Source organism: Mirounga leonina, unplaced genomic scaffold (genome assembly GCF_011800145.1).
Source record: "Mirounga leonina isolate KUSES-001 unplaced genomic scaffold, KU_Mleo_1.0 Mir_53, whole genome shotgun sequence".
NCBI classification, from domain to species: domain Eukaryota; kingdom Metazoa; phylum Chordata; class Mammalia; order Carnivora; family Phocidae; genus Mirounga; species Mirounga leonina.
The window spans coordinates 31,698,095-31,725,481 of NW_023270807.1; the positions used below are offsets into that span (position 1 = coordinate 31,698,095).

Here is a 27,387-nt window from a genome sequence, read left to right on the forward strand (position 1 = left end):
GCCACCCTGAGTGCGCATGGAACTAACCTCTTTAGTTAGGTTTATTCCTAGGTACGTTATTGTTTTTGGTTCAAGTGCAAATAGGATCGATTCCTTGATTTCTTTTTCTGCTTTGTTATTGGTATATAGAAATGCAACCAATTTCTGCACATTGATTTTATTTTATTTTTTTTTTAAGATTTTTATTTATTTGACAGAGAGAGAGAGTGAGAGAGGGAACACAAGCAGGGGGAGTGGGAGAGGGAGAAGCAGGCTTGCTGCAGAACAGGGAGCCCGATGCGGGGCTCCATCCCAGGACCCTGGAATCATGACCTGAGCCTAGGGCAGACGCTTAACGACTGAGCCATGCAAGCGCCCCTGCACATTGATTTTATATCCTGCAACTTTGCTGAATTCATGTATTAGTTCTAGCAATTTTTGGTGGAGTCTTTTGGGTTATCTAATAGAGTATCATGTCATCTGCAAATGGTGAAAGTTTGACTTCTTCCTTGCTGATTTGGATGCCCTTTATTTCTTTTTGTTGTCTGATTGCTGAGGCTAGGACTTCCAGTACTATATTAAATAGTAATGGTGAGAGGGGACATCCTTGTCTTGTTCCTGACCAAAGGCTCTCTCTTTTTCCCCATTGAGGATGATATTAACTGTGGGTCTTTCGTATATGGCCTTTATGTTCCCTCTATCCCTACTTTGTTGAGGGTTTTTATCAAGAATTGAAGTTGTACTTTGTCAGATGCTTTTTCTGCATCTACTGAGAGGAGCATATGGTTCTTTTTCTTTTATTAATGTGGTATATCACATTGATTGATACGCAAATATTGAATCACCCTTGCAGCTCAGGAATAAAACCCCACTTGATCATGGTGAATAATTCCTATAATGCACTGTTCGATTAGATTTGTTCTTGTCATGCTGAGAATTTTTGCATCCATGTTCGTTAGGGATGTTGGCCTGTAATTCTCTTTTTTAGTGGGGTCTTTGTCTGGTTTTAGAATCAAGGTAATGTTGGCCTTGGGGAATGAGTTTGGATGTTTTCCTTCCATTTCTATTTTTTGGAACAGTTTGAGAAGAATAGGTATTAACTCTCTTTAATGTCTGGTAGAATTCCCCTGGGAAGCCATCTGGCCCAAGACTTTTGTTTATTGGGAAATTTTTGATTACTGATTCAATTTCTCTGATGGTTATGGGTCTGTTCAAATTTTCCATTTCTTCCTGTTTCAGTTTTGGTAGTTTGTAAGTTTCTGGGAATTCATCCATTTCTTCCAGATTGCCAAGTTTGTTGGCATATAATTTTTCATAGTATTCTCATAATTGTTTGTATTTCTGTGGTGTTGGTTGTGATCTTTCCTCTTTCATTCATGATTTTATGTATTTGGGTCCTTTCTCTTTTCTTTTTGATAAGTCTAGCTAGGGTTTTATCGATTTTATTAATTCTTTAGAAGAACCAGCTCTTGGTTTCATTAATCTGTTCTATTGGGTTTTTTTGTTTGTTTGTTTTTATATCATTTATTTCTGCTGTAATCTTTATTATTTCCCTCCTTTGGCTGGTTTTAGACTTATTTGCTGTTCTTTTTCTAGCTCCTTTAGGTGTAAGGTTAGGTTGTATATTTGAGACTTTCCTTGCTTCTTGAGGTAGGCCTGTATTGCTGTAGGACTCCCTCTTAGGACTGCCTTTGCTGTATCCCAAAGGTTTTGGGCTGTCATGTTTTCTTACTTTTCTTTCTTTTTTTTTTTTAAGATTTTATTTATTTATTTGACAGAGAGGGAGAGAGCACAAGCAGGGAGAGGGAGAAGCAGACTCCTTGCTCAGCAGAGAGCCCAATGTGGAGCTTGATCCCAGGACCCTGGGATCAGGACCTGAGCCGAAGGCAGCCATTTAACTGACTGAGCCACCCAGGCACCACTGGACTGTCATGTTTTCATGTTCATTTGCTTCCATGTACTTTTTTATTTCTTTTTTAATTTCCTGGTTGACCCATTCATTCTTCAGTAGGATGTTCTTTGACCTCCATGTATTTGTGGTCTTTCCAAATTTTTTCTTGTGGTTGACTTAAAGTTTCATAGTGTTGTGGTCTGAAAAAATGCATGGTATGATCTCAGTCTTTTTATTCTTGTTGAGGGCTGATTTGTGACCCAGTATGTGATCTATTCTGGAGAATGTTCCATGTGCACTCAAAAAGAATATGTATTCTGCTGTTTAGGATGAAATGTTCTGAATATATCTCTTAAGTCCACCTGGTCCAGCATGTCTTTCAAAATCATTGTTTTCCTTGTTGATTTTCTGCTTCGATAATCTGTCCGTTGCTGTAAATGGGGTGTTAAAGACCCCTACTGTTTTGTATTATTATCCATGAGTTTATGTTTATTATTAATTGATTTATATATTTTGGTGCTGTCAAGTTGGGGGCATAAATATTTACAATTGTTAAATCTTCCTGATGGATAGACCCCTTAATTACGATATAATGCCCTTCTTCATCCCTTATCATAGTCCTAGTTTTAAAATTGAGTTTGTCTGATATAAGTATGGCTCCTCTGGCTTTCTTTTGACCTACATTAGCATGATAGATGAGTATCCCCACACTTTCAGTCTGCAGGTGTCTTTAGGTCTAAAATGAGCCTCTTGTAGGCAGCATATAGATGGATCTTGTTTTTGTATCCATTCGGATACCCAGTGTCTTTTGATTGGAGGATTTAGTCCATTTACATTCAGAATGATTAGTGAAAGATACGAATTTAGTGTCATTGTGTTGCCTGTATAGTTGGTGTTTCTGGTAATGTTCTCTGGTCCTTTCTAGTCTTTGTTGCTTTTTTTTTTTTTTTTTATCATTCAAAGAGTCCCCCTGAAAATTTCTTGTAGGCCTGGTTTAGTGGTCTTGAACTCCTTTAGTTTTTGTTTGGGAAACTCTTTCTCCCATCTATTCTGAATATTGGCCTTACTGCATATTTTTGCCATTCAGCATGTTGAATATTTCCTGCCATTTTCTTCTGGCCTGCCAAGTTTCTGTGGACAGATTTGCTGTGACCTGATCTGTCTTCCCTGTAGGTCAAGGACTTTTTTTCCCTTGCTGCTTTTAGGATTCTTTCCTTGTCTGTATATTTTGTGAATTTGACTATGATATACTGTGACGATGGCCAGCTTTTGTTGAATTTAATGGGAGTTTTCTGTGCTTCTTGGATTTTGATGCCTGTGTCCCTCCTCAGATTAGGGAAGTTTTCAGCTATAATTTACTCAAGTAAGCCTTCTGCCCCTTTTTCTCTCTCTCCATCTTCTGGACTCCTATGATATGAATGTTAGTCCATTTTAATAAGTCGCTGAGTTCCCTAACTCTGCCTTCCTGATCCATTACCTTTGTTTCCCTCTTCTTTTCAGCTTCATTATTTTCCATAATTTTATCTTTTTAATTTTTTTTGAGAGCATGAATTGGCGGGGGGTGGACGAAGGGCAAGAGGGAGAGTGAGAGAATCTTAAACAGGCTCCACATTGGGCTCCAACATGGCGTTCAGTCTCACGACCCTGAGATCAATGACCTTAGCTGAAATCAAGTCTGATGCTTAACCAACTAAGCCACCCAGGCGCTCCCATATTTTTATCTTCTATATCACTGATTTGTTCCTCTGTTTTGTCCATCCTCATTTTTATGGCATGCATTCAGGTTTGCATCTCCATTATAGCATTTTTAATTTCAGCCTGACTAGATTTTAGTTCTGCGGTAAGGGATTCTCTAGTGTCTCTATGATTTTTTTCAAGCCCAGCTATTATCTTCATAATTATTGTTTTAAATTCTAGTTCAAACATCTTACTTATATCTGTAGTGATTAAGTCTCTGGCCATCATTTCTTCCTCTTATTTCTTTTGAGTTGAATTCTGTCTTGTCATTTTGGAGGGGAAAAAAAACAAAAATTAAAAATTAAAAATAATTTTTAAATAAAATACATAAAGGAAGCTAGAGTCTAGATGTGTTTTTGTCTGCTTTTTACGAGAAGCTTGATAGAGAAAAGGTAGAAAGAAAAGGGAAAAATGAAAATTAAAATACAAAATTAAAAAAATAAAAATATTTAAAAATTGCTTTTTCTGCAATTCCACAAAAGACAAAAACAAACAAAAAACCCCAAAGTATACTAGATCCTGTTTCCCCTAGAGCTGAAACTTTGCAGCACTGTTTGATCAGTAGACTTGGTGTGGGTGAGGGATTTGTGCTGGTCTTCTGGGGGAGGGTCCTGCTGCTTGATTCTTAGGTGGACTTGCCCTGGTGGAGATGTGCCTGCCAGCACAGTGGGGCTGGGCTTGGTGTAGTGGCTCCATTCTCCACTTGGTGGCGGTGTAGCTCACTGAGATGGATCAAGGTGGTAGACTTCCAGAGAAAATGGCTTCCCCTGGTTCTCTCCAGAGCACGAAATGTATGCCACCCCTCTTCAGTACGCCCTCACAGACGGGCAAAAAATGACCCCTCTTGGGTCCCTGGTTTCTGTCAGATCCCTGCCTTCATCCTGTCTGTGTCTGAGCTTTCTGCCTGCCCAATGGCACTGCACTCCTGTGTTTTATGTCAGGCACAGTTGAATTTCAAAACCCCACACTTCAAAGATCCCCGGCTGTGGGGACCTGCACTTATACTCTGGGATAGGGTCTCCCTGCACTGTGCTGGGTGCCGGCTTATCCCAGAAGACTTGGTTCAAAGTTGATGGTAAATCACAATGTACAGCTGGTGCTAGGGTTTGCTGCCCTCTGCAGGTGTCTTTGTTCCTATACTGGTGAGCAGGATAGGTTGATGGCACCTGCAGGGTCCTTTGCCCCTGCAGAGGCCCTATCACCTCTACCAAATGAACTCCAAGCATGGGAACTGCTTCTCCGTCTGTGATCCTGGGGAATCCTCAGGCTGCCTGCTGCTGGGATTCCACCCTCATCTCCCACTGGAGCACCACTCAGCTCCCCTGGTGTGAACCTGGCAATGTCGCAGACCTCTGAAACTTCAGACTCTCTGCTCCCCTGTTTATAGAAAACTGGCGGTATTATAACCCTCTCTTTTTTTCCCTTGTAAGTGGTTTTTGGGAATAGTTTTCGTATGTAGTCCCCTGTGCCTGTTTTCACCTCCCCTCCCCCACTTTCTCTCTCTCTCTCTCTCTCTCTTCTTTCTCCCTCACTACTCCCTCTGGATCAGGGCTCCTTCCCCTGGGGGCACCGATAGCTCTTTTCTCTCACAGATCAACTTTCTGCAGTTCCTACCTTCCATGGGTCATTTTTCCAGTTTGTAGACGTGCAGCTTTGTTCTCTAAGACTTCAGATCGATTTCTTGGGTGTTCAGAATGATTTGATATTTATCTAATTGTGTTTGAGGGAAGAGGCAAACTTAGGATCATCCTACTCCTCTGATATCTTACTTCTCTCTTCAGAATTTTTCCTTTATCTTTTATTTTCTGTAGTTTGAAAATTGTATGATAGGTGGAGGGTTTTTTGTCTGTCTGTTTTTTTAGCATTTATCCTGCTTGGTGTACTCTGACCTTCCTGGATTTGTGGTTTGGTATTTAACATTAATTTGGGTAGATTCTTACTATGGCTTCATTATGGCTTCAAATATTTCTTCTGTTCCTTTTTCTTTTCCCCTTCTCATACCCCCCAAAATATGTATATTATACCTTTTATATTTGTCCCATTTAGATATTGTTTCTTTTTTCTTTTTCAGTCTGTTTTTCTTTGTTTTCCATTTTGGAAATTTCTATTGACATAACCTTAAGCTCAGAATTTCTTTCCTCAGCCATTTCTAGTCTACTAATGAGTCCATTGGAGGCATTATTCATTTATGTTACAGCATTTTTTATCTATAGCGTTGAGTCTTTCTTGGAGTTTCCACTTCTCTGCTTACATTATCCGTCTGTTCTTGCATGTTGTCTACTTTTTTTGTTAAAGCCCATAGTGTATTAATCATAGTTGTTTTAAATTCAGTCTGATAATTCCAACATCTCTGCTATATCTGATCTGGTTCTGATGCTTGGTCTCTGTCTTTTCAAACTGTTCCTTTTTGTTTGCCTTGTGATTTTTTTTTGTTGAAAGCTGGGTATAATGTACATATGGGGTGAGAGGAACTCTGGTAAATAGGGCTTTAGTAATTTGGTGGTGAAGTGTGCAAAGAAGAGAAGCATTCAGTAGTCCTGTGGTTAGGTCTTGTGTTTTAGTGAGCCTGTTTCCCTGGGCAGTGAACTTCTCAAGTGCCTCTTTTCCCCACCTTAGGTGGAACAGGATGGCTGGAGGGGGGCTGGAACTGAGTATTTCTCTCCCCGGTAAACTAGGTTCTGCTAAAACTCCCAATAGGAATGCTGTTGAACGTAAAACTCACAGAAATGTGAGGGCCCCCATGTGACAGGATCCTTCTGCAGTTTTTGACACTCAGGTCGAGAGTCTTCTCAGCACTTTTTCAATTACATACAATTTTTGCTCCAATAAATTGAAATTCTATTTTCCTTTTTTTTTCTCCAGTTTTGGGGGCTGCTGTTTGCCCTGTGACCTCACTTCTCTGTTGAATTTAAGAGGAGTTGTTAATTTTTCAATTTGTTCAACTCTTACTTGTTAAGATGAAGTAGTGACTTTCAAGCTGCTTATCTGCCAGACCAGAGACTGGAAGTGTTGTTTTATTTATCTTAATTATTATTTTAGTAGTCATAACGTCAATATGACAGTTATTATTTTACTAATCAAAAACTGAGGCTCACAGAAAGGGCCAGGCTGCGTAATCTGTAGGGCCTTATTAAAAAAACAAGAAAAAAGCACGATTAAATGTACTAAAATATAAAAGCTTTTTTTTCTTTCTTGTACGTTCTCTCAACTGTCAAGGTGTCTTTTATTTGCTACTTAATGTTGTTCTAAGTACATGAGTTCGAGCCCACATTGGGGGTAGAGTTTACCTTAAAAAAATAAGAAATAAAGCAGAGTTGTTCTAAGTAAATAAAAATTTAAAAATCTACATCGACATAAATTTTATCATTCATCTTTTATATTGTAACACAAGTTTTAACTGCAATCATAAGAGCATTTAATTCGTATGTGGAATCATCAAATTTACACATTGTATTTCTAAGCTTGTACATGCATGGATATTTTGTTCTTACCAGAATAATGGGAATACTGCACAAAACTATACTCTTTTTATTTCGCTTATTAATATGCACATATTCCATCAATATTCTTTGTTTTTGATTAACTGATGAATAAGGAAGGACTGAAAGGAAAGGTACTATCCATTGTACTATCCTTCTCTCTCCTGTCATCATTTTCACTGTAAATGGGTTGGCTGATACAGGAAAGTGACATGAGTAAGAAAGGATTAGGAGTTTTTGGTCTTTCTTGTTTCTTAGGGTACTACTGCCTTTTTCTGCTTTTAAGTTCTGATTGAAAGAGAAAGCATGGCCTCTTAAGGCTGTTGATATTCTGCTTACTGTGTTGTAGAACTAATATGCTTACATTGTGCCCACTTGGGTTCTTACACAGGAATTCTGTGCTCATGGAACATCATGACCACTGTAATCAAATGGGCAACAAGGGCATATATTGCACATATCTTCTGTGCTTATGAAGCTTAGGTTTCATTGTCTCATTGGATTTACAAAATTAAGTTCAAAGATAAAATGAATTATTTCAGGATGCAATAGCTATTAAACCTTTTGTGGGATTCTGTGGGACTGCACAGGTTACACCCACGAAGCTGACCCTGCTCAGAGATACTCTGTCTTGTTCAAAGCCACACAGCTGGGAAGTGTCCAAGCTAGGTTTAAACTTAGGTGTTTGGCTAATGTTTTTTCCTTCCTCCCTTCCTTCCTTCCTTCCTTCCTTCCTTCCTTCCTTCCTTCCTTCCTCCCTTCCTCCCTTCCTCCCTTCCTCCCATCCTTCCTCCCTCCCTCCCTCCCTCCCTCCCTCCCTCCCTTCCTTCCTTCCTTCCTTCTTCCCTCTTTCTTCCCTCTTTCTTTTCTCTCTTTCTTTTTATATTTGTTATTATTTTTACAAATTCTTGTGTTGAGGGCTGACTTTCAGTGGATTGCTGCAAGGAGCTTCTCAGCCAAATACAAAACCTTGACCCAGAAGCAGGTCATCCATGAATAGTTTAGTTCCAGGTTCCCCACGAACTTGTGTTGTGTGATGGGCAAGGGGGTGGCCCCTTTCCAGCTGCACCCCATTTATATTTTTTCTTTCAGTTATAGTTTGCTATTAAGTAGTAATTTTAAAAAAACTCTTTTTCTTTCTCTGTTAACCTTCAGACTACTGTGTAAAGCAAGAATAAAATAGTAAGATGAATGTTAAAGACATAGGTATAGATACGCCTATTCCTTGTATTGGAATTACTGACTTTTTTCCCAGTCTTGCTGATTCATTGCTGAGAGGCTGACTATAGACATTTGGATGCAATCCACAGTCTTACAGAACTTGGAAAGATCATTTTGCCCTCTAGGAGTTTACCACTGCTCGAAGGAGATGAACCCCTTTACACCTGAGTCCAGCAGTACTGTAGCCGATTCCTATCTTCAGGCAAAAGCTCTAAGTATAATTGTGATGAGTATTTCAAACTGGATACTTTTAAGAGTAAAACCAGGCACTATTAACAGTTAAGTTGGAATCATAGTCAGTAGCTGCAGGTGTCCTGAGCAAACTGGGACATATAGTCACCTACCTTATAAGGCATCATTCAGACACATGCTGAGCCTAGCATGACATTCCTTTGAGCATCCAGAAGACTTCCTTTGTTTGTTTGTTTGTTTGTTTTAACACCATCATTGCACTAATCCACTCTGAACCACTGTTACAATTATGTCTGTTTGCTTGACTCAAATATAAGCTTCTGAAGATTAGGAACTAAGTCTTATTCATCTTTGTATCCCTAGTGCCTTTATAGGACCTGGCATATAACTGTAAAGGCTGCCACCACACTCCCCACTGACTGCCATTTATGAAGTGCCTGTTATGTGTCCCCCCACTATGAGAGGGACTCTAGATATTATTTTACTTAATCCTCACAAAAATTCTGCAAAGTAACCATTATTTTACCAAAGTAGGCATTTGATGTTTGTGTTACATAATGGGAAACCTTGCAGACCTGATGTATAAAGCACTATAGGTCATTCTTTGAGAAACTGTACAAACTGAGACAGGAGCTAGAAGATTAGAGATAGGTAAATGTCCAGATTCTTAGAAGGAAAATGTTTGTATCATTGAGCTTGACGTGAATTCTGTGCAAAATTCAAATGGGACTTTTTTTTTTATTCTTATGTTAATCCCCATACATTACATCATTAGTTTTAGATGAAGTGTTCCATGATTCATTGTTTGTGCACAACACCCAGTGCTCCATGCAGAATGTGCCCTCCTCAATACCCACCACCAGGCTACCCATCCTCCCACCCCCCTCCCCTCTAGAACCCTGTTTGTTTTTCAGAGTCCATCGTCTCTCATGGTTCGTCTACCCCTCCGATTTCCCCCCCTTCATTCTTCCCCTCCCGCTACCTTCTTCTTCTTATTTTTTTTTTCTTAACATATATTGCATTATTTGTTTCAGAGGTACAGATCTGAGATTCAACAGTCTTGCACAATTCACAGCGCTTACCAGAGCACATACCCTCCCCAGTGTCTATCACCCAGTCACCCCATCCCTCCCACCCCACCCCTCACTCCAGCAACCCTCAGTTTGTTTCCTGAGATTAAGAATTCCTCATATCAGTGAGATCATATGATACATGTCTTTCTCTGTTTGACTTATTTCACTCAACATAATACCCTCCAGTTCCATCCACGTCGTTGCAAATGGCAAGATCTCATTCCTTTTGATGGCTGCATAATATTCCATTGTATATAGATACCACATCTTCTTTATCCATTCATCTGTCGATGGACATCTTGGCTCTTTCCACAGTTTGGCTATTGTGGACATTGCTGCTATAAACATCGGGGTGCACGTACCCCTTCGGATCCCTACTTTTGTATCTTTGGGGTAAATACCCAGTAGTGCAATTGCTGGATCATATGGTAGCTCTATTTTCAACTTTTTGAGGAACCTCCATACAGTTTTCCAGAGTGGCTGCACCAGCTTGCATAAATGGGACTTTTTTTTTAATGGCCTACTTCTTTTCTCAAAATGTTAACAGCAGTCACTAGGGGCTTATGTGGGTTCCCTGGGAACAGCTCCTGTCAGACTAAGCTTATTGTTTGAGATTCTTGGATATCTTTCTGGTCAAGATGTAGACAGGTAGGCCTGATGTGCAGATTGTAGATAGATTGTGAACTAGATGGACAGCTCTACCAGAGAAATCCAGTTAATAGAATTGATGTTAGTACCGAGGGAGTTTGCTACATTCTTCAGGGCTCAATCCTGGACTTTGTTCTTTTCAGCATTTTTATTAACTGAGTACATCAATGTCATATTGTTCAAATTTTCAAATAACCAACGAAGATTAGTTAAGTCATTGCATGACAGAACAATTCCTCAAAAAATCTTAAACACAAAAATTCCAACAAATTGGACAAAAGTAAAATTCCAAAATAAGTGCATCCAAACCTCAACTGCCCTAAATATAATATCACGAAGGAAAATGTCAGGGAATTTTAGATGAATGAGGGCTTGATGTGAATTAGTGGTCTGCTATGGCTGCTGAGGGTCAAGGCTCTACTTAATCATTTCTCACTTGTTTTCTGCATGGCTCTGTCATGGAGTATAGGGTTAAGTGAGGAGATGGTACAGGCTGCCTGAAGAGGAAACTTTCTAATATTTAGCATTGTCCAAGTTGGAATATGCTGTATCACCATAACCAGTGATTCCATAATACTGGAAAATTTTCTTACAGAGAGACTGGCCATGTAAGAGATGTTACAGTGGTGTTTTATGCATCACATAATGAATTGAGTAAATGTCTTCTAAGGCTCCTTCCTGTGCTGAAATTTATATAAGTCTCATATTTCTCCAGCCCAGTGAAATATTGTTTGGGATTGTAATGTTCCTAGGCCATATAAAGAGCCATTTACTGAAAGATGTCCATATGGTTGGGGAAATAAAATGTAGATTACAGTTCTAAATTGAACCCTAAAAATACAACTTATTAAAGAATATTAAATTCAAAAAACAGTACACTATGTATTGATAAGTTTAATGTGAAAAAAGATTCATAAGTACATTATAAAGAATGGTAAAGAAGAAAAAAGGAAACTTTAACAAGATTCAGAGTAAGTAAACAAAATAAGATGTTGGAAATAAGTGCAAGATTATTTCTTACATAAAATAGTTTTAAACAAGGTTGTATATAATTTGGTTGTGACAGTATACACATACAAACACATATGTAGTAATTACAACAACCAATATATCCTAGGAATTAAGACAGTGAATTTTATTAATGTATTGGTTTTAGACTATTGAGACTACTGGGTAAACAAAGATGATTCAGGCTTTGCAGTTTTTCTACTTTATAGTAGAATGTATGATGAAGTACAACCCAATAGCCTTTGAGTAATTCGTCATTTATAAATCTTTACTAAAAAATTCTGTAAAGGTGGAATCCTAGTATAAAGATCTCAACATGTATCCAGATGCAAGTAGTATTCTGGTAATTGTGTTATTGAGTGGCTTGTTAGAAGAAATCTAACAACTTGTTAGATTTCAAGTTGTAATGAAGGAGTAAATTAATGTTAATCCTCCTGTCCAGCGAAGTGTTGTGTCTCCACTCTTGGCCTGAAGCAATAAAGAATTAGAGATTGGTGCCCAAAGCAAAAGCAGAAAACAGTTTTATTAAAGCAACAGTACACTCTCTAGGGGAGAGTGGGCAGGTTCTGCAAGGTGGAACCGGCCACTAGGTTGTTTTTGTTTTGTTTTGTTTTTGTTTTTTAAATATTTTATTTATTTATTTGACAGAGAGAGAGAGAGAGAGAGAGAGAGAGACAGACAGACAGCGAGAGAGGGAACACAAGCAGGGGGAGTGGGAGAGGGAGAAGCAGGCTTCCCACTGAGCAGGGAGCCCGATGCGGGGCTCGATCCCAGGACCCTGGGATCATGACCTGAGCCGAAGGCAGACGCTTAACCGACTGAGCCACCCAGGTGTCCCCTAGGTTGTTTTGGGGTTGGATATATATTGGGTTTTTCTGGACTGGGAAGACCTGTGACTTGCAGTGGGGTGGTGTTGAGGGCTCCTTAACTGACAGCTTAAGATTATGTAACCACTTTCCTACTATGCATGCTCATTTCCATAATGTATCTGAAAAGCCGATAAGGGGGGTTTTAACTGCAAAACAGATGTATGTAAATGGCTGTATAGCTAAAGGTCAAGCTGGGCACACCTTTTGCCTGGACTATGCATGCACCTTTTTAGGGACAGTTTCTCTAGGCTGTTAACATCCTGTTGCGAGGGGAACATAACCCGGTTTTCTTTATCGTAAGGGTGTTTCTTGGTGTGTTCCTTCCACTGCTCATTATCTAGTTTCTTCTTCACACTCCTAAAGCATTGCTCTGATCATGTCACAAGACAACACACCCCTATGCTTACAATGGTAGTGATCGTTTTCTTTCTCAGTACAGTTCACGTGCATGCATAACACACTTCCCTGGGAGTAATGTCTTTGCTTTGGCTACCGTCTTTGAAAATTGGTGCCCTATCTAACTACTAGCTCTAGTTGGTTATTCAGATCCTTCTACAGAGTGGCCCTAGCTTAGTTTTTCAAATTTATCTGTTACTGTTCCTATATACTTAGACCCATAGGTTGGTCATATATATCCACTCTTTCTTGCTTTCCCGTACTCCGTTTTCTTACTTGGTACTTTTAAAACCAACTCCTACTTTTTGGACTCCTTCCTACCTTTCCTACAGACTTCAAGTAAATATTATTGTCTTTTTAAAGTCCTAATCATCCAGTGACCACCATCATGGGTATAAGTTGCATCTCACACCTTTCATATGGTCTTTATACTCTACCTTGTGTGCAATTATTTGTGTACTTGCCTTGTCCCATCTATCAGATTGTGGTTCCTTTTTTGCAGCTTCTCTTTGTGTCATTGGAAAAATAGTATCCATGTAAGCATTGGGTAATTTTGAATCTAATCTGTTGATAAATAAGAATTGTTAAGGAAAAGGCATCATGATGCTGGGAAAGGAGCCCTTCCAGGAGAATAGCTTCTTTAGCCACTTTTATGGAGTCTTTGGACAAATCATATCACTCTAATATCCCTAATTTTAAAATGAGAGAGTTGAACATATATTTTATATCCCTTCTGTTGTATGATTCTATAAATGTTAAAGGAAACTGATTATACATAAACTAGTTAAGGCCTATTTGAGATGTAGTCATTTTTTTTTTTAAGATTTTATTTATTTATTTGAGAGAGAGCGAGTGTGTGAGTAGGAGGAGGAGCAGAGGGAAAGTGAGCCCTGCTGAGCAGAGAGCCACACAAGGGGCTCGGGGCTCAGTCTCCCAACCCTGAGATCATGACCTGAACTGAAATCAAGAGTCGGATGCTTAACCAACTGAACCACCCAGGTGCCCTGAATTGTAGTCAGTTTTAAAAAAAGTTTTTAATTACCTCTAGTACTTAGAAAATTGTATAGCTTCCCTATTCTTACGTATTAATGCTATTATCTACATTAATTGGTCAGCTTAAGCATAGTGAATCACGTTTTAGGGGAGAGGGTGTTATTTCTATTATTTAAAAGGTTGGTAAATGTAGGAGTTGGAAACGAAGTAGAGTTTTTATTCATTTATAATCTGTGGATAATAATTTGAATGAGACATCTGCTCAATATGTGTCTAAGGAACTTATAAAATTTCTTAATCTAAGTAGACCTGTAGTATCCTTGCTTGTTAGAAAATTGTGTCTAATAAATTATAAATTGCTTAATTCTATTCATTGACAGTTGACTGCATTCCTCACTTATTAAAAGGCAAATTGCATAGTGTTTTTAGTAGCAGGAGAATTTAAAGTGGGATGATTCTACACATACTGATTATGACATATCTAAGCTAAATGTGAGATGTCAAAGAGGTGACAGTTACATGAGGGAAAATGTGGTTGGCAAGGTCTTGATTTACTGTTATCACACTTTATTATATCCTTGCCCCCAAATCCTAAGAAGATGTTAGCATTTTTATTCCAAAATCTTCTAAAATTCAGCTTTAAGAAATTACATAATTTATGAGAGCTACATTTCAGATATCTTTAATAATTTTATCTTGTTAATTCTTTACAAAGCTCAACAGAATTGGTATGGTGTAGAACAAAAGGACAAATAATAGTTTGTGTTTTAATACTTTGATTTAAGGCTTATTATCTTTATATCCTGAAAATATTTGACAAATAGTACTTAGTGAGTGTTATATCTAAGTCTGGTAGAAATCAGATATGTTCTTTTTTTTTTTTTACATTTTTTAAAATTTTATTATGTTACGTTAATCACCATATATTACATCATTAGTTTTTGATGTAGTGTTCCATGATATGTTCTTAAAGATTTTTTCCTTTTAGAAGAGATTGTCAGGAAGGCATAATATATTACACATCTGTTTGTTAATCAAAATGTCTAACTGGAATGTATTTTGGGAGTCCATATATAGTTCTTCTCTAACATTAATCTGGTGAGATGTATATACATATATATACATGTGTCATATATTTTTTAAATATAAATAAAGAGTAAAAAATATGTTTTGCTACAGAAACCACTTAGACTTCGGAGTGGCCATGAGAGGTGTTTTCAGGATAAACACAGGGTACTTCTGCTTCCTTCTTGATAAATCCAGGCTATTTAAAAGCTGTCACATTGCCCTGTTGCCATGGATATTGTAATGAGGGAGAAGGAAAAAACTATTCCTAACTTCTTGTCTTATTTCTTAAGATTTGGTTTTGATAATTTTAAATGTTTCATTTTTGAAATGCTAGATTATGCTTTGTGGTGAAGAAAGGAGATTTATAATTTTGACACTGTCTTTCTAGTCAGTGTCTGAGGCCTTCTGTAATCTTCCTCTTCAGTCAAAAACTGAGTGTCTTGTCAGCTCTTAGAATATGGCAGTGTCAAGAAGCCCTAGCAGTGGGCGCGATTTTAGAGCCTCTTTGAAATAGGCTTTGCCCCTCAATTTATTGGTGATGGCATTGGGCTTAAATGTATATCATCATGGAATAAAATGCAATACCTAGATATTTTTAGTTTGTGTTTTTTAAAAAAATACTGAATCTTTCTTTGTTTTAGAGGGCTGTATTAATTTAGAGGATTTTTTTAGAGTTTCTTCCAAATTCTCATAATGGCACTATATAAGCAAAGATTTTTTTATCCCTCAAGTCTATGTTTCTTAGATATTATAATCATCTAAGACTAGGAAAATAAATGCTTTATTTCTGTCATTTTACACAAAGATCTGTAAGAATAATTATAAGTGTAAATGAATTAATTTTTAGTTACTAGAAAATCACTCACAGAAATTGAATAGAAAATTAATATCTTTTTATGTATATTTAAGTTCTGAAAGATTAAATATTATTCTGGCTAGAATTTCAAGATTTCTTGGGGTGCGTGGGTGGCTCAGTCGTTAAGCATCTGCCTTCGGCTCAGGTCATGGTCCCAGGGTCCTGGGATCGAGCCCCGCATCGGGCTCCCTGCTCCGCGGGAAGCCTGCTTCTCCCTCTCCCGCTCCCTCTGCTTGTGTTCCCTCTTTTGCCCTCTCTCTCTGTCAAATAAATAAATAAAATCTTAAAAAAAAAAAGATTTCTTACCTACATAGTTTGTTGCTTTGGTGTATCTGTCCTTGAATTTTCTCTTTAATAGATTTCAAAATAAAAATAATGAGGTTCATTTCTTAAGTTTACACTTATGAACAGTATCATCTGAATTCAATCTTTGTAGCTCTCACTAATGTATTTAAGGTAGTACTTGGATTACTATGAATATATAAAAGAGTGATCTCTAAAATTATCTCTGCCACGTATCAGTGTGTTTGTGATACTACCTCAGCAAGATTTGAAGATGAAGAGATATAAGGTAGTTTTTAAAGTGATCGACTCTTTTGCCTTTTTAATTTGTGAGACAACCTATGAAATGCCAACTCTAAGATAATAATTCATGTCGGAATTGTTGAAATCCATCTGGAATAGCCACCTCTTTTTGGAGTAGTTTGTAAGGTTTAGGGCATAGATGTTCTTCACTTACATAGGTTGATCCACTCTAAGGAGCCAAGGAGCAGTCTGTATTCAGAGCAGTGTTTCTCAACCCATGAGGCTGGTAAGAAATATGGGTTATATTATGATCCAGCCTGCATATGCTCGCATGTGTGCACAAATATGCAAAACAATTCATGAATACTTTGTACAGTGCACTGTTTTCTATTTCATTTTTTTTAATGCCAATTCTAATTGTTATCCAAAAATAAGATTTCAAAACTGAGTATTGGGCCATGTCTGCAGTTTGATAAACTATGTTTAGGATATGCCCCTTATTCTTAACTTTAAGTTTTTCTTTACCTTGCACTGCTTATACACATGTTCTATATTATATAGTTTTCTATGGAGATCGTTGATAAACACCTATTTAAACTATGATGCAATTGCAATCTAAAGAAGAAGAGAAACTCTGCGAACCCATATAGATGTGTGACATCTGGAAGGAAAGATATTTTCTAGACTGTTTGCAGTAGTTCTGAGGATGGGAGTCAGGATTTCCAGAGGATCTCTTGTTTGTTTGATTTGGCTTTTTCTTTCCTTTCCAAACAATGGGTAATTTCATACTCAGCAATATTTTAAAAGGTAGTTCTAATTTATTGGGAAAATAACTCATAAACCAGAATTTGAATTTTTAAAAAGAAGTCATTTTGGCCTGAAGATTATTAGAATGCAGAAAGTAAATAGGAAGGAATTCCTTACAGTTTTATTCCATGCTGCTTTTGCAGGGAAGAAGTTTCAGTAAAATATATCAAAGAAAGAATTTTAAATTGGGGGACAGAAAATAAGCTTTAGTCACTCTTTCTCTATTTAGCATATGATATCTGAGCCTCAATTTGCAAAGTGAATGAGTTTGGCCAGATTATTTAAGTTTGTTTTCAACTTTAAGACTTTCTGATTTTAGGTTAAATCAGGGATTAGATTTTTAAGTGCCTTCTAGGCATAAGACACTTATATGGTAAAATTTAGAATATTACAGACAGGGGTATGAATTAAGATCAATGAGGACCTGTTTGAGGAAGCTGCTAGAATCCTGCTCAGATGTTATTTGAAGTTTGTGTGCTTTATGGCCACTTAATCCTCCGATTCTCTTGCAGAGTTGAGTGCTTATACACTCAACACAGATTGTCCAGGAAAGAAGGAAGGATGGAAGTTCTAGCATTTTAAGTATTTAGTTGGAATTGACTCCGTGGTTACTATAAACTGTGCTTTCTTTGAAATTATTTTGCTATAAAAGTAAGTCTTACCTCTATTGGAGGTGAAAAATAGAAGAAAATGTGAAATGGATTATGTTAAACTTCTGAGAATTGTGTATTGTTATAGGCTGATAATTCTGTATTTGAGAAGGTTATTAAAGAATTGATATCCGTGATGGTAGGTTAATTAAATAAATAACAAACAATTTTGAAGGAGATAGTTGTGATTAAAAACAAGTTAAGAGTAGATATATGTTCTTAGAAATTATATATCTGTATAGCTAACAAAAATGTACTCCTACAAACAACTAAGTTATGAACTTTTTAGGTAGTTTAGAAGTTGTAGAAGAAATGATCTTGTAGGAATGGTTTGAGAAATGACTGTGAGTGAATGAATGTTTTATTTTCTCGGTCTAAGAGAGGTAGGCTATATATTTAATGGAATGTTACTCAGCTGTAAGACAGAATGAAATCTTGCCATTTGTGACAACTTGGATGAACCTTGAGGGCATTATGCCAAGAGTAGTAAGTCAGACAGAGAAAGGCAACTGCCATATGATCTCACTTATATGTAGAATCTAAAAAAGAACTCCAAACAAACAAAAACAAATGAAAAAAACAAGTTCATGGATACAGAGAACAGATGGGTGGTTGTCAGAGGCAGGGGTGAGAGGTAGGCAAATGGGTGAAGGGGATTAAAAGGTACAAACTTACAGTTATAGAATAAATAAGTCCTAGGGGTATAATGTACAGCATGGTAGCTATAGTTAATAATACTGTCTGGTATATTTAAAATTTACTAAGAGTAGGTCTTAAAAGTTTTCACCATTAGAAGAAAAGTTCCGTAATTATGTGGTGATGTTAACTACACTTACTGGGTGGTGATGATTTTACAATGTATACAAATATGGAATCATTATGTCGTGCACGTGAGCTAATATAATATTATATGCCAATTATATCTACGTTAAAAAAGTGAAAAGAGAGGTAGGCTTTCAAGTTGATAGTCCAGTGGATGTGCTTCTTTTCATCCTGTCCTACAGAACATTTCTGTATAAGTGAGAAAGAGAAAGTTTAGAATGTATAACGGTGACTTGGGTTTCTGAGAACTAAAAGAACATTATATTTAAAAATGTAACTGATCGTGTAGACTCAGGAGGAAAACCTATCAGGTAACATTTCATTAGGCTCGTCTTGGTGCACAGGTGTCTCCCATGCCAGCAATATGGATGAGGGGAGTAACAGCATGCTCATGAAGATTCTGAGGCCTCCCCGGCCTCTAGTTAAGAGCACATTAACAGTAGCTAGCAAATAATATGAAATGGAGTTCTTTTAATTTTAAGTGTAATTTCATATAAAGGATTTAAATGATTAAGAACAATTACATTAAGTGTGTATATTTACTATTTTGGGGTCCTGATACGTAAGGTTTGTCATTTCAAGTTCAGCGATCATGCTTACTTGTTTTTTATACAATAATAAATTTTTTGGGCTTCATTACACTATGCTTCATACACTTCATTACGCTATATCAAAATATGCATAATTAATTGGGGCTTAAAAAGCTTGTTCAATTTATTTAAGAAAAATTAATAAAACTGATTATTTCTTTTAAAGCTGCAGAAGAAAGAAGATCAGCAGTTGGAGCCCAAAAAAAGTACTAGCCCTAAAAAAGCTGCAGAGCCCACTGTTGATCTTTTAGGACTTGGTAAGTAACAAAAAATGTAAGTCACCTTAAGAGTTATACAGTAATTGAAATCTTTACTTGAAATGAATATAATGGCTTTATCATCAGTATGCCAAAAGATACCTGTTAACTGAATTTGAAAATGGTATGATGAGTATGCTCAGTTCCCACAAAAAGGGAAGTCTTTAATAAGAGAGCTAGTTCTGTCAGCACTGTCTCCCCTGAAATACAAGTAATGAGTTCCTTGGGGGAAAGAAGAGATATCAAAGTAATCTTCAGAGGCGTAGTGGACTGACATTTCAACATTTAAAATAAAGAGTAGATTTCTTTTTCTCTTCTCTCCCTCCTTCCCTCTTACCCCCACTTCTCTTTATTTATTTTTGTTGGGGGGATTCCCTTAGCAAAATAATTATGGGGTAGCCTTATTGTAATATGTGCTGGTTTAAAACAAAATTTAATTTTGGTTGACTGAAGCAATGTGCTTTACACCTAGATCTAGTGGCTAAATTCATTTCATTTATTTGATCACAATAAGAAGTGCTCATTTTAATTTAATGTCGTATTTATTCTTATGGCTGACAGATATATGTTGTCTGCCTGGTAAGTACACAGGCTTCCATTCAAGGAATGTTTATATGTGCTTTTCTACAAATACTGTCAGCTCTTTTTAGATCTTTCTTCTCTTCCTACAAAAATAGCTTTAAATAAATGGTTATTTTTAGTAATATCTGAGCCTTCAGCAGTAATTAATGTAAACATTTTTTTTAGTTTGGAGAAGGATTAACAAAGGAAAAAATGAAAGATACTTGAAGTTGAACTTCATATACTGCTTTTCTAAAAATTGATCTTTGTTCTTATTGAGTATATATTGTTTTCTGTTTTAAGAATTATAGTTGAGTGCTTTATTCATTTCTTAGGAAACTGGTATATCACGGAAATATATCCCTTTAGGTAAAAATTTTCTGTGGTGGTGAAAATAAGTAGTATATATAACTGTAATTTTGAAAGTACAGCTTTAGTCCAGGGGCTCTGAAATAATTACGTTGAATTCTAGTGCATATAGTTTCTGTATTTTCTTTTCTGTAAATGAGAGAAAAGAAAAAAAAGACTTACTACTAAAATCTTACTAAAACTATATGAATGTTTGTCTTCACTGTACCATTTCCTTTCCAGTCTAAGTGTCTGGTTTATTACTTTATAACTTAGAAATGTAAAATACAAACTAGACCTGACTCTTATCATACAGATTCATTCATTGATTTAACAAATACCGATTAAGTGTCTACCATGCTTTCAGGCACCATTGTAGGCACTAGGGAGATAGCTATGAATGGAAACAGATAGAAATATCTGACCTTTTGGAGCTTTCATTCTATCTGAGGAAACAGTAAATAACACTTAAGTAAGGTATATTATGGGTCATATACGGTAAGTGCTACAGATAAAGTAAAAATGAGTAGTTGTAATTTTAAATACGGTGGCCAGTGCATGGAAGGTGCTCACTGAGTATTGCTGGAGCAAAGACCTGATGAAGTTGTGGATGTCTGGATGTGTGGGGCAAGAACATTCTAACCAGAGAGAATAGCAAGTGCAGACGCTGTGCAGTAGCCGCTTACTTGATGTGTGCAAGAACCAGCAAGGATGACTGTGTAGCCAGAGTGGAATGATCTCTGGGGACAGTCGTGACAGAGGAGGGGAGTGTGTGGCTTTTCCTCTGAGTGTCCTGGAAATACATTGGAGAGATTTGAACAAAAATGTCCATGAACTGACTTTCATTTTTAAAGAATTACTGTAGCTACTATGTTAAGAATAAATTATATAGCAGGGCAAGGCTGGAAGCAGGGAGACCAATAAGGAAACTGTTAGAATAATACAGGTGAGAGATGACGGTGGCTTGGAGTCAGTGGTGACGTTGGAAGTTAAAAGAAGTTATCAGGTTCTGGGTATGTTTAGAAGTTGGAGCCAATAGGATTTGCTGACCAACTGAAGTTATAAAATGTTTATCTTTGGGAATGAACCTGTAGAACAGGCAAATCTGCTGATTTAAGACAAGAAAAGTTGCTATAACAATGTCTTGACTAGCCAGTGTGATCTAGTAGACAAATGGGGTGGCTGGCTTTAAATACTCAACTCTTACTGCAGAGTTGTGTTGTAATAACCACCAGCGCTCAGCAGCTCACATCAGGACCGTTTCTTGTTTCTGCTCTCAAGTCTGTGGGTCAACTAGGGCATCTCTGCTAGAACTTCATTTGATTTGTTTCCTGCCAACTGTTGCACTGTCACATATCGTGTCTCTGTTTTTCAAGATCCTGTAAGTGTTTCCCTGTCCTCTGCCACCTACCGTCAAAGCCGGTACCACAGATTTTAGGATTTGGTGATGACGGCACCCCTCTTGTGGCAAGACTTTCTGTGATAGTGCCCATGCCCCCTAGCAAACAACCCCCAAATCTCCTTGGCATGTATCAGTTAACATTTCTTTCTCTCACTCATGGTCTGTGTAGTACCTGTTCTTATCCGTTTAATATCTGATACGTTCTCTATCAGCTCTCTTTCTGACAGCGGGAGAGCTTCAGGGAACCGTTTCTTTAGGGGAGAACCAAGGTCGATATAGGACAGGAAGGTGAAGAGGATATTTGAAGAACATAAGGATATATAGGGGATTTTGCTGGTGACTGTCAGTTTTAGATCATATACTGGAAGAGTTCCAAAGGGGGCAGGGACAGGAGCTAAGGTCAGAAAGAGGGATATCTTGCTGATGAAGTTTTAGCAGCAGGGATTGGGGGTATCTTACCCAGAGTATGTACAACTCTTCACTCTTACTGATCATAAATTCTTTTTAAAAATCTTTTCAGGCTTTTTTTTTTTTTTTTTAAAGCTCTGTGAAGCATTACCTTTAATGAGTTTGTGAAGGTCTAGGAGACCACAGAGAATCAGAGGTCCCTTCCAGCTCAAAACAAACAGTGATCCTAAATCAGAATTGATTATTGGTATCTACTTTGGGCCGCAAACTGTTTTTCTTTTGCCCAAGGTAAGCATACCACTCTCCCCTAAGGGGACTCTGGTTTTCCCCTGTAAATTGAAACATGGTACGGGGTAGGGAGCAGGTGCCCTGAAGTATGATTTATGGTCATGCAGAGATGACAGTATATCCCCATGTGAATGAGACTGGAACAGGCATTAACATAAAGCATTTGCAGAAAATACAGAGAAAACCCTCACCATTAGTTTAGTCACACGACCACAGAGGGGCCATGAATCCTAAAGTTTACTGTTTGTATTTGGGATCACTTTTAATCTCATAATAGGGTAATCATTAAGATCATATTTCAGTAATTTGATCTTCCCTTTAAATGGCACTTTGGTGAGTCCATGGTCTTTTTTTCAACCTACTGACTCAAGCTAAACCTATTTTCTTCAGCTCACCTTTCCTGATCTACTCCCTATCCCAAGGTCAAACATAAAATGCTCTGGATATGCTTTTTAGCAAGACTCAGCAAGATTTTTATGAAAAGGACCGAATACTTCGGCTTTGTAAGGTACATGGTTTCTGCAACTACTTAACTCTCCCATTGTAATATGCAAGTAGCTATATGCACATACACAAGCAATTGAGCATGGCTGTGTTCCAGAAATATTTAAAAATAGGCAGTGGATTATAGTTTGCTGACCTCTGCCTTTTGTTCCCGATTGTACCTGCAAGAACTGCTTCATATATAGGTATTAATTAGAGTCCGAAGCCTGTACAAATACAACTTATTCAGTGTTTTGCTCTCTAATACCAGAAGTGGGGTCAGATACTTGGTTATTACCTGCCCTCTAATCTTGGAAATAACCTAATGTCTTAGGGTTCCTCTTCAGTAAGGGCCAGACCGAAAATCCCTGAATCAGACTCCAGACTCAGATACATCTTGACTTGAATGTGTACCTGTTATGTTAGAAGAGAATTGAAATCAGTTTCTAGGGCATGTTGGGGTGGTGTTCTTCATGGTCCCTACCTGTGTAGTTATTCTAGCACCGGGCATTATGCTGTTATGCTAGTCTCCAATTTTTGTTGATTGTTTCTTAGTTTTTACATGATAAAAACTGACAGCTTAGCAATTGGTTAGGATAATCCTCCCAGACTAATACTTTCATCCAGTAGTGCTTTTTTCTTTTTCTTTTCTTTTCTTTTTTTTTTTTTTTGTAGAAAACCCCATCTGAGAATGCTTCAGGGCTGAGCAAATGCTCTAAGCATAAGGCTTGAGAAGAATCATAAATTGCTGGTGTTAAACGTGACCTTACAGGTTGCAGTTCAATATGCCACCGAAGGTAGAAAGCTCTCCTGTGGGGTTTCTGTCTGCGGTCGTCCGTTCACTGCACGCACAGAGCAGCGCACCCTGGCCCCTTGCCAGGAGGCTTTGACAGGCAGTCCTGTCAGGCACAGAGGTGACTGGGGTGGACCGCAGAAGGTGTCTGAGAGGATCGGATCCTCAGTGCTCCAGAAGGCATCTTGCAAAGGATGGATATGATCTTGAAAATCTAGCTCAGGGTGTATTCAACTGCTTAAATAAAATCATTCTTATGCTTACTCACTTTAATCTAGGGAAATTTCTGCCTAAACATTTCTTAAGTTCTACTTTAAATTATTTTAAATACCAAACTCTATAGAGGAGTAGGTAGAGGTTCCTTCAGTTTTTTCTTAATTCAAAAGCTCAAAGGACATACAGCTTTGGGCAAGTTTTCAAGTTTTCTCATTCATGTTTGTGTTTCAGGAAATAAAAGCTTTAACTTACCACGATGGCCGAGTTCAAATGCATTGACAATGCTAGTTAAATGCAGTTAACAGTATATAACCTACTTAATTTTCTAGTAACATACATTCCAGTTTTACATGATGAGAGAGATGAATTTTTATTCATGTTTTATTTTAGAGAATATATTACTCTTTTTTTTCTCTAAGTTTTTTTGTTTTTAGAAGATTTTTTTGGACAGAAACAAGCTAAAGGATAAAACCCCCACAGAAAGCATTCTACGTACTTTTATTTCTTTTTTAAAGATTATTTATTTATTTATTTGACAGAGAGAGACAACACAAGCAGGGGGAGTGGGAGAGGGAGAAGCAGGCTTCCCACCGAGCAGGGAGCCCGATGTGGGGCTCGATCCCAGGACCCTGGGATCCTGACCTGAGCCGAAGGCAGACGCTTAACGACTGAGCCACCTAGGTGCCCCTTTCCGATACAGTTTTAAACCTAATGGAAACTTGCATTGCTTCTGCTCAGAAGAGTGTGTTCAGTGAACTATTGTAAACTATTATATTACCCTATCAAAAAGGAGGAATTGGTTTTATTTTTGTGTAACCACACCTGTGGAGGAAAGAAAATGCAGGTAGATGAATATATTGCTGTAAGAGAGCTGGCAATAGGCAGATCCTTGCAAGTGGTCCTGAGTCCATGCTGGGGAGAAGTGAAGGGTAAATCACCTGAGGCTGGTGAACTATCATTATTTCCATTTTACAAATGAAGAAACTGAGGCACAGAGAGGTTAAATTGCCCCAAATCACCTAGCTAGTAGATTACAAAGCTAGGCCCATGTTCTTAACTGTTACACTATGTTGAAGCTGTGACACAAAATAAAACTCTAGGACTGCTGGGTGACCTTGTGCCGCACAAAACAGACATTGGCTCCATTTGTCAAATTGATAGCTGGTGGCATTGTGTCATAAGAACAGCACTGAATTTAGAGGCAGTAACCTATAGTTTGTGTGGGCTCTAGTGTTTTCATCTGGGAAATGGAAATAAGAACCCCTCTGTGGTTGATGGCCAAATCTAAATGAATAAATAAATGTGAGGCATACAGCATAGTAACTTGCATGCAGGGCTGTGCTGAGACTGTAGCCTGAATATCGGGTCAGAGGGGATGAGTAGGAAATAGCTCAGGCCTTTGAAGGGATGTGCAGAAGAGGGAGTCAAATTATGCACTATAACCTCCAGACCGTTGTCACACAGTATGGTCTTTGGCTGATGGAGGATTTGTTGCTCCCTTAAAAGCACTGAGGAAATCGGGTGGCCTCAGAGAAATCTAGTCTGTCACCGTGTTTTAAACGTTTAGAAAGAAATCTGTTTTATACGATTCGGTTTTATATTTATGTATTTCTTGTCTTCTGAGGCTATAAAATGGTACAGAAATATATATATATGTATCCAAGCAGTCCGTTCTACAACATTTACTCCTTAAAGTATTTCTTAGCAGTCTCAGACAGCAGCTGTAAATCAGCGTGTGTGCGTCTCCTGAAAGATGGACAACCCTGCAGGGCTTGCTGCACAGACCTGGAGTACCCATCCGTAAAGGGGTCCCTTCCTCCAGAGCTGGCCAGAGTGCAGGGATGGGTAGCATGGAGGGGCTTAGAGGGAGAGCAAATAGAGCAAGAGGATTAAGGTGATCTTTTAAGGCCACTTCAGTCACCTTGGTAAAGTACTACATACTGTCTTTTTAGCAGTAAGAAAATTAACTAAAAAATAAAAACAAATAGCTCCACTTAACTCTCAGGCACCTGTTTTTTAAAAAAGCATTTGAAAACGATTTGAACTTGAAAATTTTAATATGCTTCAAATGGACATTTGTGACTTGAATCTCCCATCCAAGTACTAACCAGGCCCGACCCTGCTTAGCTTTCGAGATCAGACGAGATTGGGCACGCTCAGGGTGGGATGGCGTAGACTTGTGACTTGAATCTACAAAGTAACACACATGGGAGTTGATTTCATTCCATAAAGCAATTTATGTGTTTTAATACAAAAGAATTCCAAATAACACTTTTATTAAGGAAAGAGCTTTAGATGGTTTCTTATGTAGAAAATAAAAAGGGTTCTTTGAGTAACATGTAAATTTATAAAGCTTTAAGAAGAAAGAGTTTAGCCGTGAAAGAGAATATTACTGCATCTCATGGAAGCAGCCTTTTTTAATCAGTCCTGTTTCCACTTAAACTCATTCCTTCTTAGGATGATGCCTCAGTAGTTACTGATGAAGACTTAGACTTGGCGGTTTCCGGTGTAGCAAGGGTGTACTCAAGGCTGAATGTTCGTGCTCAGTCAAAAACGGTAATGAAAAACGTAACATCCATTTACTTATCATATTCTTATCTGCCTTAAACTAGATTAGTAATACATAAAATCTCAGTTGCTCTTTGACATTTTTTATTATTTGTGCAAATAGATTATGACCAGCTAATGTATCTGACATTCAAGTAAAGGATGAATTCAATTAATGTTTATTGAGTGCTGGCAGAATTCATGGAACTCTAGTAAATACCAGAAAATGCAGCTTTTGTGTGTATATAGTAATACGAGTCGGGGATGAGGTTGCAGTCTGGAAACTGGAAGATAGAGAATTATTGCTGAGGGAAGAGTGGGATTATGTATGAGAATTGGTTGAGAAAATTCAGTTTGAAATAATGGAATAATGCTAAAAATTCCCAACTTAAATTTTATTTTCCTCAATTCAGAGGTTAATTGTCTTGCTGCTGATGATCAGAGGAGGAGCAAATAAGTTGTTTGTTTGTTTTGTTTTGTTTTGTCCTGTGGAAATTTATTTCAAGTAAGATCCAATGTGTTTATTACTACTCAGATAACCAACTACTGTAGCTAAACGTAGCTCCTGGGGCCTTACCTTTGTAAGGCATCTTATGACTTAAAGCCCGTGACTGAGCTTACAGCTTTGGAGTACTACCTGTCAGCTGCTACGAGAGCACACTTGGGGACAGATCTGTAGGTGAGGAGAGTAAGATGTGCTTCCGGCCCACAAGGCGGTGGGTGGAGGACATGTGCCCGTGTGTGACTAGTTGTGTGTGGTGCTGTGGCAGCAGGGATGCCCTGGCCTGTGGACAGAGTGACTCTGGAGGACAGATTTCTGGGGGGAGAGATAATTCCCACCTCATTGTCACTGGTGAACTGGAGAGGGGAAGCCCTGGGATAGGGCTTTGTGTCAAGCATCAAATTAAGGAGGCAGCTCTACTCTCTTCCTGGTAAAACGACAGGAGGTCATGGACAAGGTCTCTGGGCTATAAACATGGCGCCAGGGTGCAGTAATGTGGCGTATTGGGGCTGCCTATCAATCTGAGTATATTCAGATGCCATTAAAAACTAAAAATGACAGGCGCCTGGATGGCTTTAGTCAGTTAAGCGTTCAACTCTTGATTTCGGCTTAGGTCGGGATCTTGGGGTCATGGGATGGAGCCCCACATCTGGCTCCCTGCTCAGTGCAGAGTCTGCTTGTCTCCTTCTGTTCCTTCCCCCACTCTCTCTCTCCCTAATAAATAAATAAATAAATAAATAAATAAATAAATAAATAAATAAATAAATAAATAAATAAA

The 27,387-nt window shown here is 38.0% G+C and overlaps 1 protein-coding gene across 2 annotated transcripts in view; it reads left to right on the top strand.

Annotated features, from left to right (window-relative positions):
* Positions 1-27,387, top strand: part of SMAP1 (small ArfGAP 1) — a 159,341-nt gene that overhangs the window by 117,279 nt on the left and 14,675 nt on the right. For both annotated transcript variants that reach the window (XM_034991285.1, XM_034991284.1), the window contains one exon: positions 18,971-19,061. In XM_034991285.1, the coding sequence (XP_034847176.1) occupies positions 18,971-19,061 (91 nt within the window). The remainder of the gene's footprint in view (positions 1-18,970; positions 19,062-27,387) is intronic.